The following is a 16,245-nucleotide window of genomic DNA, read 5'->3' as shown; positions in this document are numbered from 1 at the left end:
TGGCCACCAAACATGACGTTTCACAAGAACACAAGAACACAAGTCCATAGAAGAACACATATTGAGAAACGCCCAGAGTCTCCCACCTCAGCTGTAGATCCAGAGTGATCTTGGGCCTCTCGGCTGCATCTCTGATTAGTCTTCTCCTTGTATGAGCTGATTGTTTAGAGAAATGGCCGGGTCTTTGTAGATTTGCAGTGGTGTGATACTCCTCCCATTTCAATATTATTGCTTGCACAGTGCTCCTTGGGATGTTTAAATCTTTGGAAATCTTTTTGTATCCAAATCCAGCTTTAAACTTCTCCACAACAGTATCTTGGATTCTGCCTGCTGTGTTCCTTGTTCTTCAAGATGCTCTCTGCGCTTTAAACGGACCTCTGAGACTATCACAGAGCAGGTGCATTAATACGGAGACTTGATTACACACAGGTGGATTCTATTTATCATCATTAGACATTTCCGTCAACATTGGGTCATTCTGAAAGTAAAGGGGCTGAATAATTTTGCACAAGTTTGAAATATCCAATACATTTCATTCCACTTCATAATTGTGTCCCACTTGTAAAAGTTACAGTTAATAAAAATTACAGTTTTATTTAAAAGCTTCAAAAGCTTCAAGGGGGCTGAATACTCTCTGTATCTTTGGCCAGTTTTGCCCATTTCTCTTTAGAGAATCTCTCAAGCTCCATCAGGTTTGATGGGGGAGTGTATGTGCACAGACATTTTCATATTCGTCAAGAGATGTTTCATGGGATTCAAGTCTAGGGTCTGGCTGGGCCAATCAAGGACGTTCACAGATTTGTACTGAAGCCACTGCTTCAATATCTTGGCTGTGTGCTTAGGGTCGTTGTCCTGTTGAAAGATGTCTGTGTCAGTCTGAGGTCAAGGGCACTCTGGAGTAGGCCTGCACAATTAATCGTTATAAAAATTGCGATCTTGATTCACCCGTTTCATGTTTTTTTTTTTCTAAAAGCCGAATGCATCACAAACGCTACTACTTTGTTCTGTGAGTTTTAAACATAGACTGTATAAAATAGGTTTGAAAGTGCTTCCAAGCACTGCAATACACTCCCTTCGCTACATTGATGCCTCTATGTTTACAGGCTTATGGTGATGTGCAATGTGCTATAGGTGCCATGTCATGGTCACATAATTGTGGCAAAGAATCGTGATCTCAATTCCAAGCAAAAAAAACGTGATACATATTTTTCTCTGACTTGTGCAGGCCTACTCTGGAGCAGGTTTTTTTCCAGGATGTCTCTGTACATTGCTGCATTCATCCTTCCATCAATCGTGACAAGTCTCCTAGTTTCTGTCGCTGAAAAACATACCCACAGCATGATGCTGCCCAGACCATGCTTCACCGTAGGGATTCATTGGCCAGGTAATGAGCGGTGCCTGGTGTCCTCTAAACATAACGCTTGGCATTCATAAAATCCAAAAGAGTTTCATCTTTGTCTCATCAGACCACAGAATTTTGTTTATCATGGTCTGAGAGTCTTTCAGGTGCCTTTTGGCAAACTCCAGGCAGGCTTCCATGTGCTTTTTACTAAGGAGTGGCTTCCTTCTGGCCACTCTACCATACAGGCCTGATTGGTGGAGTGCTGCTGCTATGGTCGTTTTTCTGGAATGTTCTTGTCTCTTCATAGAGGAACCCTGGAGCTCTGTCAGAGTGACCATTGGGTTATTGGTTACCACCCCATCTGAAGCCCTTCTCCCCTGATCACTCAGTTTAGAGGGACAGACAGCTCTAGCAAGAGTCCTGGTGGTTCCAAACGGATGTGATTATTGGGACCTTTAAAGCCTTTTTCTTTACCCTTCCCCAGATCTGTGACATGAGCCGTCTTAACAACTACGATCTAGTCTTAACGACTACTCAAAGCGCTTTTACAGAGTTCAGGAACCATTCACACATATTCGTATAAGCAAGCGCAGCATCGGAGGCAACTCAGGGTTTAGTGTCTTGAGCAACGACACTTTGACATGGGACTGCAGGGCCAACCACCAACCTTTAAGTTGTCAAAATGGGGTATTAAATGCAGAAGTTTGAGGGAAAAATGTAATTAATCCATTTTGGAATAAGGCCTTGAAATAATGCTGCAACATGAGAAAATGTGGAAAAAGTGATGTGCTGTGTGTGTGTGTGTGTCTGTGTCTGTGTGTCTGTCTGTCTGTGTTTTTCCTTCTTTTTTTTCTATCACTGCTGAGTCAACACACATGTAGACATGAATTACTTTTCCGTCCTTGTTGTGCTTTGTTTAAGTAACTTCTTAAAATGTGCATGTTGCACCTATTCACGTCAATGATACATTGATTCATTAAAATTAAACATATCTTATATTTGCTCTGCTGATATGGTAGTATCCCCTTCAGAATGTCTAACATACACTCAACCCTGTTTGGGACTCTTCTTCTGCATGAGAGATATACAGTATGTCATGGCAGTTTCCAATAATTACAACTTCTGTTTTCTGTGATGGAATCACTGGAGCACATACTTCTTTGTCACAAAAAAATCATGAAATTTGGGTCTTTTTTACCTTATTATGGGTCTTTGAAAAATGTGAAATGTATAATTTTAGCCTGATTTAACCATTCCTTTACCATCTTTGATGTGTGTTTGGGGTCATAGTCCAAGGTTTTCCTGGAGAATTTGAAGGTAATCCTCGTACTTCATTAGTCTATCACTTTAAGCACCAGTTCCACTGGCAGCAAAACAGCCCCAGAGCATAATACTACCACCACGCTTGAAAGTAGGTAGGTATCTAGTGGTGAGGCGTATTGTAAACACAAACGTTAAACTTTACCATGTCCGAAAATGTTCAGCCCAGAGCTGCTTCCTCAAGCCTTTCAGTTGGAAGAAAACAAAGCAAACCGCACAGGTCAGAGAAAAGACGCCACACTTCAGTCCAAAACCACCAAGGGAGTCCGGAGTCTGAACTTGGCTCTGACTAAATCCTCTTTAGTCTACTGGAGCCTAGGGCTTCTCGATTATGAAAGAAATTATAATCACCATCATTTTGGTCAATTTTGATATCACAATTATTTAACACAATTACTTATTAATCTTTTGATGTAATGGATAGTGTCCAGTGTATAATCTTTTAGTTTCTTTTATCTCACAGAGAGAGTCCTTGGGTCAGAATAAAATCTGTTTTACTACTGTTTCCATATACATAACACAATGTGCATCACATTTTTGCTTACTATGACCACTACTAGCCTACTGCCATTACTAAATGTGCCAAAATATGAACAATAATGTTGACCTCAGTGGGTTTATTTACTAGCTTGTGACCTAAGGAAAAGTCCAGCACATAGACGGTACCTTAGAATAACGTTATATGAAACAGGTGATTTAACGTCCCTGTTCATTTTACATACAATTTAACCACTAAACAAAATGCTGAGGGAACATTACTATGTTTTTTCATATTAGTTTTGAGCAATAAGCTTATGCACCCCACTGAGCCGTAAAAAGTTTTAAAAAGTAAATACAGGGAATACAGCGTCTCGGGGGACTACAATGTCTACTACAGCGGGGTGGTTACATTGACATTATCTGTTCCCAGACAACAGAGTTGGTTTTGCCTTTTTTGCTCACCAAACCCTGCTGTGGCTGCCCTCCTGCTGTCTGTTTTTAAAATTCGATGTGCACATGACTTGCCTCCATGGCTGTATATGGCTTCAGGAGGGGCGGATGTGTGCGTGCGGATTTAGAACATAAGACAAAAAAAGAATGTTCTTCAAAACGGAACATGGCAAAATAATTGTTTTTTTCTAAATTATGCTATTTTGGTGATCGCCAAAATAAAAATTCAATTAATTCTACAGCCCTACTGGAGTCTAGCTCTTGTAGCGGGCTTTGTGCCCATATGATTTGATCAGTTTGGATGACTCGTGAAGCCCCAGTCAGTAGATAGGCATATACAGACATGCAGCAAGAGCGCAAAGAGAGCAAGATGCCTGAATATTGTCAACATTTATTTTGAATATGATTACATACGTTGTGTCAAACCTTGGACTGTTGTACTTGCAGTACAAAGTGGTATATGGTTGTAAAATGACACCTCTATATGTTGTCTTGCAGCTTCCAAGTTTCTTTATGAAGAACCATGATTACACCATGTACTCAAATGATGTGGAGTTCATCAACGGCCTCCTGAATACCAAGACCAGGTAATGCTCACTCCGTTTGGGCTTATGGCGAGACATTACGGACGCTCTTATGCTCTGACCAAATGCTTTAAACAGGTTTGTGATTCTGTCAGTCCCTTACTGTGTAATCTGCATGTTGCTGTGTGTGTTGGTGCAGAGGCCGGACGGTGTACCAGCTCAGCCTCTCGCTGTGGCGCCTCCTGTGTCTGTGTTACTATGCCAAGGCTCAGCTCGAGGTCCTGAAGCTCACCAAGCACGTGGAGGATGGCACCATTAAGGCTCGCTGGAGGATCCAAGGCCTTCCCTTCTACTCTCTGCTGCTGCGCTTCTATCGCAAAGACAAGTCTCAACTGTACAGGTAACACACAGACTGGAGCTGGTGCTGGGTTTCACTAGGACTGCACGGTTATCACAGATTATCTCTGTCGCAAAATTAATATGTGCAATTACATAATTGCAAAAATTATGCGATTTGAGTTAACAAAAAATTGTGCTGTGTGTGTGACACTCTGTGTGCACTGCACTCTCCACGTTGTAATAGCCTTCACTTTACCTACAGTAACAAAAGATGAAGCCACTGTGTCTTTTATTGTTAACTGTTAACTTACTTTACATCGTCTTTGCGGTGTCGTCTTCCTCTTGCTTTTCTTTCACACAGCCGCTCAAACACTTAGAGTTGCCCTCCTCGCTTGCCTCACCACTCTCACACATTGACATTACTCACTCACTCACTCAGCACCTGGCATTCTCACTCTCACTAATGCCTGCTTTTTTAGGCCTGCTTGCCTGGTCCTCCGGTAACATTAGCAGTTATCGCGTGTTAGCATGGCAACATTAGCCAGGACCAGTCGGGATTACTTTACTGGCTGTGTTTAAACTGTTTTTGCGAGTAACCACTTGAGTACTCTATATAATTCAGTGTGAGTACAGTATGTTGAAATTACTTAAAATGCATGTCCCTAGTAGCCATAGTAAAATTTGCCTATTACATTCCGACAAAAAAGGAGAAAATACTAGCTTTAGCATTGTTGTCAGAAAAGATAATATTTCAGCTTAGCATGTTTCATTAACATCTGATTACATATTGTGGTAATTTTTGGATTTAATAAATATATTACATATATTTTAAAGTTTTGTGTCACAAGGGTTCATAATCTAATCCACATGTCATCTGTTATAGGTCATATGATGCATTCTCTACTTTTTACATTGGAAGTGATGGACTCATTCACTGTCATAAAGTTGAAAAGGTAAGCAGCTAATTGTGTTTTATTGGGGTCCCAACCTTTTTTCAATGCATATTGACTGAACAGAAAGTTCCAACAGTTGGATTTGGCCATCCTCATTCTACCATTGGAAAGTACCTTTTTGATACTGATAGACAAGCCAACAGCCATACCTTGTTGTCATTTAAAAAATGTCATTTCTGTCAGTAGTTTGATTAAATGGAAATACAGACCCAGAGATGTTATCAGATCAAGTTACATTAAAATTGTTTACCAACTGCTTTAGTATCTTTTTATATCCCATGCCAAGAAAGTTAAGTTAAGTTTGTCATTTTCTGATTTTCAATTAAAAATGTTAACCAGATTACTAGCTGGACAATAGATTTGGGCCAGTGTCAACATTTTCAGACCTTGTTTGAAATCTAGCCAAACACCGGAGCGAGATAGCGTATTATAGGTGTCATACTTGTCTCAGCCGTTCCCTAGTGAGACTGATGAAGGAGCCCATAGTAACAGGTGGTGACTCCAGTCCACATGGTGGTGGTATTGCACCTCTAATACCCCTTTCACACTGATGGCTCAAACAGGTTGACTGTGTGTTTGAATGGGTTAACCCTCCTCAGTCAACTCAGCTTCATAACCCAGGTCGCAAGGTGGGTTTGATCAGGGTCACACAAGAGTTGATTTCAACGGTAATTGCCCGCAACCTGGCTCACTACCAGCTGGGGCGGGAAATTGTTTTGTGATTGGTGGGACATGAGTGGGGCTGTCGTCACAGGACGGCGCACACTTTTGAAAATAACAACAGATTTTGTCTCACTAAGATTGAGCAGTGCAATTAATTCCTAGTGAGAACGATCTGCTTACACTGTGCCCGGATTTTCACTAGTCTGCCGGCCGGTCTCCAAAGTCAACTCCGGGAGTGAACTTTTGTAGACCGATGGTGGAGTTTAAGTGCAAACCACTTTTTTTTAATGTCTTGAATCCAACAGCAAAGCCCAACTTTACTTTTAATGGTATCAAACAAAGAGAAATGTTCTCCCCTCGTCTTAAAATAGTCAAAAATCAATACTAATCTACCCTAGTAACCTACTTCCTCGGCAGCTGCTTCAATAAATATACAGAGAAGGAGAAATCAGTCTTCTCTAAATCATCTTAGGATTGTTTGATGGTTATTTATTAGTGAACGTAAATTAACATAAAACAAGCTGTTTCTCTTCCCTGTTGTACAAATTCCGGTAGCCGCAAAACAGTTCTTGTGGTATACAGATTGATGGGAGTATGTGATAACATGATGTGTAAAGCCCTGCCCATTTCTGAATTGTCATGACAGGGATATACCCATGTTGAATGCCTTGTTTTCAGTTTCCAAAAGAAGGGTTAAACCATGGTTGGTTAACCCTAGCCCAACCCTGGTCAGTGGTGTAAAAGAGTTATAAGCCATGACTTCTTACCTGCAGTAAGGTAATAACCTCTTTGGTTAGATGTTTACATCATCATCATCATTATCATCTCAGCACTCCAAAAACAGATGAACTTTCTAGTAACCAAAGACAGTGTTCGCCATTCCCCCTGCCACTGCTCCTGAAATGTGATCTCGGTCATCACACCACTTTGCTCGTCAGTACATTACCGTCAGACACTATCAGCTCCATTCTTTCTTTTATAAACAAATCAGGTTATCATATAGATTATTACCAATGTTAGGCTAATATTGGAAAGTTTAGTGAGCTAAGCTAGTATTATCAGTTATTCTACAGTAGGGCTGCATCCATATATCTTGCAGCCCTATTCTACAGTAAATTAAGCTTCCCTACACTGTAGCTGAAGTTTTCCCCTAACTGGGGCAGACTGGGACCAAAATTCAGCCCTGGCACTTTTGCCACACCAGGCCACATTACCACACCCATGCAGCCATAGACACGTCACACGTGCAGAAATGTCTGTCCAGATGGTAAAATAATAAAGGCAGTACCTTGTGTAACAGATTTTTAACATTTAATGTATTTTAATGTATTTTTTTATTTAATGTAAGTGTCTGGCAAACAATGCTTACTAGTTTTTGAAGAGCACATGTTTACACATACAAATTTACACATACAGTAAAAACAAAAGAAAATTTGAGGATGTTGTAGAGTCTGTAGTCTGTCAGTATGTTATTCTTTTAGTCACTGTCTGTCCAACTCTTTTTTGTTTCTATCTGTTGACACTGTACATATTGTCTGTCTGATTCTCCATATATGCTGTTTTAAATCTCTAACTCTTAATGTGTTTGTGTGGCTCTGTGATTATACTTGAACACTTTTGAATGACTGTCATTGTTTCCATGATTTTTCTTCATGGAATCGGCTCTCACTGTGCTTGATTGTATTGTCAGCACGCAGCACTCTTCTCTGTAGTCAATTTATTTTAATTTTTTACATAAATTTGAGTGTGGAGAAGCTTCTCTCACAAGTTATCTGGGTGACAGACAGGGTGAGTAGGAACTTGTAGCTGAGGCCTATAACATGGTAAACATTTGTTAACAAATTGTATTGCCGTAAAAGTTGATAATGCACACACACAAACACACACAGCACAGTTCTTACATGTTGAACAATTTTTATTCATAATCTACTTGTTCTTCGTCAGTTCCATCGGTAGGTGTCTCTCTCAAATTCCTAGATGTGTACTCCTCCACTGCAGACTTTTTCTGTCCATTGACCAGCGAGACTAGTCAGCTTACGCTGCAAAGTGACAACAGTGGACCGATTGTCAAACTTTAGGAAGCATGTGGTAGGGATGGGGGAATAAATCACAATACTATGCAGTATTTATAGTATTGCGATAATTCCCGTGGCAATACAGTATTGATACACGGACGCCAAGTATCGATCTTTTATTAATTAAATTGCACATGAGAATTTAACTTTTTGGTAGTAGAATAATCAAATCAATTGCTTATTCAGTCCACCGGATGGCGCTGTTTGTTTTCTGTTGAGGTCAGTGGGGTGACTGTCAGCGTGCAGGAAGATGTAGATAAAATAAACATGGCAACATCAGAGAAAGAAATCAGAAAGGAACCGTCTGCGTTTAAATCAAGTGTTTGAAATTTTTTTGATTTTTTAACAAGGAAGGGACAACTGAGATGGATATGAGACATGGGATTTGCAAGGTGTGTCGTATGCGAATAAAATATTTAGGGACTACTACCAACATGAGGGCTCATTTCACATGCCACCATCATGAAGTAGCGTTAGCCGAGGACGGTAAAGCTATTGCTAAACCAGCTCCGCCAAAAAAACAACCAACACTTAGCTTGACAAAGCTACCTCCAAATTCATAGCGAGCGAAGAAAATAACTCAAGCCATCGCCTACCTCATGTGCAGAGAACTTACACTGTGTGCACAATTATTAGGCAAGTGAGTATTTTTGACCTTATCTTCATTTTCGTGCATATTTTCCAATTCCAAGCTATAGAAACTTAAATGCTAATTTGATTTAAACGTTATCAGGAAATGTGTGTTTATTTAATGAGGGAGGGTGTGGCCTAAAGTGATCAACACCCTATATCAAGGTGTGCATAATTATTAGGCAGCTTCTTTACCTTAGACAAAATGGGCAAAAAAAGAGAACAGACTCTAAAAAGTAAAAAAAATTTAAAATGCCTTTCAGAGGGATGCAGCACTCTTGAAGTAGCAAAGATATTGAGGCATGATCACCGAACAATCAAACGTTTTGTTGCAAATAGTCAACAGGGTTGCAAGAAACGTGTGGAGAAAAAGAGACGCATATTAAATGCTAGAGACTTGAGAAGAATTAAACTTGAAGTTACCAGGAACCCATTAACCTCCAGTGCTGCTATATTCCAGAAATGCAACCTACCTGGAGTGTCCAGAAGTACCAGGTGTTCAGTGCTCAGAGACATGGCCCAGGTAAGAAAGGCTGACACACGACCACCACTTAACAAGACTCATAAGTTGAAACGTCAAGACTGGGCCAAGAAATATCTGAAGACAGATTTTTCAAAGGTTTTATGGACTGATGAAATGAGAGTGACTCTTGATGGACCAGATGGATGGGCCCGTGGCTGGATCTCTAATGGGCACAGAGCTCCACTTCGAGTCAGACGCCAGCAAGGGGGAGGCGGGGTGCTGGTATGGGCTACTATTATAAAGGATGAGCTAGTTGGACCTTTTCGGGTTGAAGATGGACTTAAAATCCACTCCCAAAACTACTGCCAGTTTCTAGAAGATACGTTTTTCAAGCAATGGTACAGAAAAAAGTCTTTATCCTTCAAGAAGGCCATGATTTTCATGCAGGACAATGCTCCATCACATGCATCCAAGTATTCGACTGCATGGCTAGCCAGCAAAGGACTTAAAGATGACAGAATAATGACATGGCCCCCTTCTTCACCTGACCTAAACCCCACTGAGGACTCGTGGGCCCTTCTTAAACGTGAGATTTACAGTGAGGGAAGACAATACACCTCTTTGAACAGCATTTGGGAGGCCGTGGTTGCTGCTGCACAAAAAGTTGATCATCAACAGATCAAGAAACTAATAGACTCCATGGATGGAAGGCTCATGACAGTTATTGAAAAGAAGGGTGGCTATATTGGTCACTGAATATTTCTTGACATGTCATTGTTTATTTGTACATCTTGAGTTTTATTCTTACTCTAAGAAATTAAAATAAACAAGTGAGATGGGGAAATCTTAGTTTTTCCATTTAGTTGCATAATAATTCTGCACACCAATAGTTGCCTAACAATTCTGCACACAGGTATTCTCCTGAGAAAGCCAAAACTCAGTTTCCTTTGTTACATATTCTGATTTGAGGTTTATTAACATTTCTGATTGACTGATAGCAATGCATTTGTTACAGTACAATACAATAAATTCTCAGGAATAGAACTTGCCTAATAATTTTGCACACAGTGTAGTCCATACAATGTTGTGGAAAATTAGGGATTTTGTCACTTTCTAAAAACACTGGAACCAAGGTACGTAACTCTGTGGCGCTGCTTTTTCACAGATACAGCCTTACCCAAGCACTACAAAGAGCACTACAAACTTTAGGTTAAAGTTCAGGAAAGTTTAAAAATGGCAGAATGTGTTTTATAGACTTGTGATGCATGGACGTCACGGGCAGTGGATTCCTGTGTGACTATTATAGCTCATTATCTTACAGAAGACTGGCAACTGCTGTCTCACGTTCTCCAAACTAGAGCAGTACACTAAAGTCACACCGGGGAGAACTCGAAATGCTGCACGAGAATGGGGGATTGCATACAAAAACCTGGTGGCTGTCACCAACAACGCTTCTAATATAGACGTTGCCGTTCCGTTAGCAGGACACCTCCACGTCAAGTGTTTTGCGCACACAAAATGTTTTTGAACTTTTGTTAGTACCAAGGTTGGCAGCAAACAGTTGCACATTTTGTTTACTTAAAGAGTACATGTTTGATTTTGTTTAATTTTAACATTTTATTTTAATGTAAGGCACATTTTTTATTTTAAATTTAACAGTTATTGCTTTTCTAATTCCCTAGGGGCTTAAGAGCTGAAGTTGCATTGTAAAAATACACCTGTAGTAGCACAGCAGTGCATACCTGTTTGTATTACAGTCTAGTCCACGTTAATTAAATGCAAACGGTTCAGTTTGCCAGGTGTATACAACATTTATAACACATTCATGAAAGTGTTGGTTCTTTAGTCAGCTTAACAGTCACATTTTACGGTAATACAATTCATGTGAGATGAACAAACAGATGTTGACGTTATCCTTTGGGGACAAAATAATGAAGTTGGAAAAAAGCTAACAAATTGCAATACATCGCAGAATATTGCAATATGTTTAAAATCACAATAATATCGTATCGTGACCCAAGTATCGTGATAATGTATCGTGGTGCCTCTGGTGATTTCCACCCCTAGCATGTGGTTAGTTCTGTGAGCGACGTGTTGGGCAATCCACTATTTCCGATCTCTGAGAATCTTCTATTGTCCAGATAAGCAAGGTCGGCAGACAATGTGCTTGGTGTTAGAAAGTGTTGATGGATGCTTTTATTCACTCTGTCTATAATAACGTAATAATGACATGATGTACCTTTAGTCTTGTAGGCCATTTCCACCTTCCACCTGTGCCAACTCCCCTGGCATTGTCTTCTTTTTCCTTATCCTTTTCTTAGGCAGCTCAGTTTTCACTTCCAGTTTGGTGTCTTCATCCTGTTCTTCTAGCTTGACAGTAGCCAACTGCACAAAAGTTGTCTGCTGCCCTTTTCACAGAGTCAAAGTTTCTAACATTCCTTTGTAGAGCTTTTTGTGTTCCCACAACTATCTGATACACAGTCAAAATGTCCAATCCACTGGTTTGTAGGCACTTGGAGGGAGGAGATGTTTTCTCAAATACATGCAAACATGTTTGGGCAGTGAGGATGGTTTCATACTTGAGCAGGGCCTCTTTTAACCCTCTGGCTTTGACACGTACATTTGGCTTTTGACCTGCCATCTCTTCAATAGTTGCCTAGACGTGAACCACATCCGCAAACAATGGATTTTTTGGGTTGCCAAAAAATCCGAAGACCTTCATCAGAGCAGCAGAGCAGCAGAGCAGCGTGTTTGTCAAATGGGAGAGAGCCGTCTGTGGTGAGGGTACTGACCCTTTTTCTCTCAGACATTAATTCTTTGATAGTACTCTCAAATGAAAACTGCTAAGTCATTTAGTATCGAGAATAGTGCTGCACTTTCAACAACTACTCTTGTGGTGTCTGCCATCACAAGATTCAGGACATGTGCAAAACACCACACGTACTTGGTTTGGAGAGTATGAAGAAAGCAAGGCAGAAAAGCCCTTGTACATGTTTTGAAATTCCAACAGTAGAATTACCAATACAATTACTCATGTAATGAGTGCGGGCGGCTGTGGCTCAGTGGTAGAGCGGTTGCCTGCCAATCGGAAAGTTGGTGGTTGGATCCCCGCCCCTGCAGTCATTGTCAAAGTTTCCTTGGGCAAGACACTGAACCCCGAGTTGCCCCCGGTGCTGCGCATCGGAGTGTGAATGTGTGTGAATGTTTATCTGATGAGCAGGTGGCACCTTGTACGGCAGCCCCGGCCACAGTGTATGAATGTGTGTGAATGGTGAATGTTTCCTGTAGATGTAAAAGTGCTTTGAGCAGTTGTTAAGACTGGAAAGCGCTATATAAATACAGCACATTTACATTTACATTTACATTGTCCAGCTGTAGTGTATTAATGACCTATTTAACTAAATGACTAAAGTACTTCCCAGATGATGCCTTGCAACTGAAAATGGCAAGTCGCTCAAGGACAAGAATAACATTTTGAATTCAATTTTATTAATAGTATCAAATCAGTACAAGAGTTATCTCAATACACTTTACAGATAGAGTAGGTCTAGACCACACTCTATCATTTACAAAGACAAAAAAAATTCAGTAATTTCCCCAAGAGCAAGCATTTAGTGCGACAGTGGCGAGGAAACACTTCCTTTTATGGAGAAGTTGGTAGGCGGTGTCTGACAATGCCGGTTTGGGGTGCGATAAACAGTGGCAACAAAGTCACAATAAAGAAAATGGAACTATGACTAGAAATAGTTGTAGTTCATGGTGTAGCTGAGCACTGCAGGACGTAGTAGGGCATTGCAGAGCATAGCATGGTGCGGAGCAGGGCCATGGCAACAGCTGCAACTATGATTTAGGTGCCCCCCTAATCCAAGGAAAACTGCTGGGTGACAGAAAACACAAGGGCTCTGAGGAATAAGCTCCCCAGAGCTAGGTTAGTAACAAGTATTTCTGGGACATGGATGCACACAGATGGAAAGGGAGAGGAGGGAGGAGCTCTGTCTGTCAAAGGAAGGAAGTTCCCCAGCAGTCTGAAACTGTAACAGCATAATTAGGAGCTGGTGCAAGGCAGACTTAAGACAATTCTATAAGGGTTGGTAGATGAGTCTGACAATTATAAAGTTATAAAGAGAAGCAGAGATAAGAAGGGGGGCTGTGTCATTATTATGATTGTTATTAATATCATTATTGTTAGAACCCTAGTGATGCAAAAAATAAAAACCCATCCAATGCGCCTGTAAAGACAATTTATTTGTATGTACAAAAAAAAATATCTGACCTGCACACACTTAAAAAAAGAAAAAAAGGTATTTGCAAGAATTGCCAGAAATCATGAAACAATCTTTACAAGCTACATCAACATGGCTATAGTAGTTTACTGCATCAGAATTATGTTTTTATACATCCATGTAAACATCCAACAATGGACGTCTTTGTTTGGCGGTGGCGTAATTGATCCTCAGCAGTTTTATTTCAGACCACACTTATTACTGCCCATAACTGCTTGCAATGCAAGTTGGATTTAGTGCTGTGACGGCGTCGGCACATGTTGCTAATGTAGGTTACTTTTAAATTTGCCTGAAGGTGACATTGGCTGCTTCTCATGTCCCTCATTTGATAGCTCCTCGCTCCTCAACTGAACCGGATGTTGATATGTCCCTCCTCCGTAAAGGTTGTCATAAAGCCTTTATTTCTACCCAGCCAGCATTGTTAAGGGATCACTGAGGAGCTATAATCGAGGAAACATGATAGCAGCCTTTCTGGAAGCCGTGCAGCTAAAGGAGTAGCTAACTCCGTCCAAACAGTTGACGGATTTATGTGACACATCAGAGGAAAGACTATCTCATCCCTTTTAAAACACATTTGCATGTTTCCTCTTCCCTTGCATGATTTCCTCCTGTCTTTCCCGTGCTTCCTTGGTGGGACCGATTAAGACACGAGGAAGGGGGGTGTTGGGGTTGCAATTTAAGCAACATATGGAGCAGCCATAGTGACAAATGCCGGTTCAACTGAATAGCATCAAATCAATCCGGTTCAGCCTGGTATACCAGACCAGTAAAACAGGAAATTGGCCCAGCTCTTCTAGACAGCTGTTGATTGAATCATTCTGAGCTTCCGGCTTGATTGTCTCTGTGCTGCAGGTGATGCCGGATCAGCCCCCTGTCCTGCCCAGAGTAACTTCACTCCTGGCGGGAGCCCTGGTGGCGCTGGGAGTGCAGGAACATCGACCTGCTCTCAACCTGCTGCCCTTCCTCCTGTCCTCACTGCGACAGAGCAGAAACTGAGCCCAGGATGACCATCACAGGAACATGTACGTGCGTGCATGCGTGCCCACCCACCCACCATCTCTGTTGTTGCAATTGGGGATACATGAAATCCAGCAAAAACACGAATATTGAGGCTAACCCAAAGCTTTCCAAATAAACTTCAATTCAACATAAATCATTTCAAATGTTTAATTTTCTATGACTCAAGGTAAACCTCCTATATAAGGTATTGTAGCTAACTGCAAAGATAATGTTCCAGGCAAAGTACTGTTTACCAAACTAGCTGTCTATTCACTGCTGCATCCTGCCTTATTTTTTGTGACAAACTGGTGTGTACAGTTGTTGAATAGGCAAACCAACATGCTAAAGCAACACAGTTTAGTGCTGGGCTTGTAGTGTGTACAGCAAAGTAGTAGTAAACAACCCTTTCAGTTTGAAGCCTGGCTCCTTCCAGGGTTAGACACCACCCACCAACACCTCCAAAGTTAACTCATTTAATTATAAGTTATTAAGAATAATTGCATTTCCCGAAATGTTGAGTTAGAATACCTTTACAAGTAGGAAACATGTAGTAAGTATGGCCTTCTTGACTGTAAACTCCGCAAAGTTCACAGTTAGCCCTGGCTCAACAAGCCAGAGAGAGAGTGTGCAGCGGTGGTGGAGCTAGCTAGAGAGTGAGAGAAGAGAGGGGAAAAGCAGTGATTAGAGCAATAAAATACTTTCTCATTGTTTAACAGCTATTGTACAAAGTCACAAATAAACACACCCACTCCTCCATTGTAAGGTGCAAAATTGTCTGATTCTGAGTGAATCTATCTGTTGTCTGTTTCTTTTCTGTGTGTCTGTGTCAGTTAGACTTTTGCTTCGGTATGAGACGCTGTTTAGCAAAGCAACGGGCTGCATGGCTGCTCACCCTGCATGGAGGTTACACACATGTGGTGTCCCGAACACAGCAAAAGAAGAGAGGAAATCCAGGTAGAGAGCAGAGTTTCTGCAAATACAGACAGCCAAACACACTTCTAGTGGGTCATAAGTTTGGCGCTGTAAGTTGTGGCAACATGAGTATACACTTTTGGATAGGAAAAAATGCTGTGTGTTAGCATTTTGTTCAAACCAATCACAATCGTAGCTAAGCTTCAGATGCAGCTTCGATGGCTCTGCTAAATAGTCTCAGGAAGGAACTTGTTTTGGTGGAACATTTGCACCCTGCTAAAGAAAACACCACATAAAATATTATATGAAGTTAACTCTTGACACAGTACAGTAACGTGAGCTATTTAAATTAGCTGACTACATGGTTAAACCTCATTATCTCTTACCAGTGCATCTCCGTGTGTCCACAGCAATACCACAAATCGGTCCCAAAACATCCCAGTAAGAAAGGAAATGTCCTAAACATATTCTTTGTAAATCTTTATAATCATTCCCCAAAATAACCAAGAAGGCCTGCCTTGTTGAACCATCTAGATTTTTCTAGCAATTTTCCGTTTTCATCGTGGAATATTTCTCAGTTTTCTTAATGTATTTTTTGGGAATTTAAAGTTTTCCACAAAGAAAATGGAACGTAAGGGACATCTGGCAAACCTTCAAGCGGCACCGGAACTATCCGGTAAATTAACCGTTGCCAACTAGTCCGCAACCAGCGGTTATTTTTATGGTGGATTGTGTGGATTATGTGGATTATCTAGAAAATATTCACATTTAAGAAGCTGCAATCAGATTTTCTCAAAATAAAATAATTGATT

At 40.9% G+C, this 16,245-nt stretch overlaps 1 protein-coding gene across 2 annotated transcripts in view; it reads left to right on the top strand.

Annotated features, from left to right (window-relative positions):
* The window catches only part of c14h6orf136 (chromosome 14 C6orf136 homolog), a 24,543-nt gene extending 9,868 nt beyond the window's left edge, over positions 1-14,675 (top strand). For both annotated transcript variants that reach the window (XM_034893019.1, XM_034893020.1), the window contains exons 4-7: positions 4,091-4,179; positions 4,316-4,516; positions 5,339-5,408; positions 14,375-14,675. In XM_034893019.1, coding sequence (XP_034748910.1) covers positions 4,091-4,179; positions 4,316-4,516; positions 5,339-5,408; positions 14,375-14,518 — 504 coding nt within the window. In that variant the 3' untranslated portion in view covers positions 14,519-14,675. The remainder of the gene's footprint in view (positions 1-4,090; positions 4,180-4,315; positions 4,517-5,338; positions 5,409-14,374) is intronic.
* Positions 14,676-16,245: the final 1,570 nt, after the last annotated feature.

Source organism: Etheostoma cragini, chromosome 14 (assembly GCF_013103735.1).
Source record: "Etheostoma cragini isolate CJK2018 chromosome 14, CSU_Ecrag_1.0, whole genome shotgun sequence".
In the NCBI taxonomy this organism is placed as follows: domain Eukaryota; kingdom Metazoa; phylum Chordata; class Actinopteri; order Perciformes; family Percidae; genus Etheostoma; species Etheostoma cragini.
Note: the sequence above shows the minus strand (reverse complement) of the source record. Positions and strands in the feature narration are given on the sequence as shown.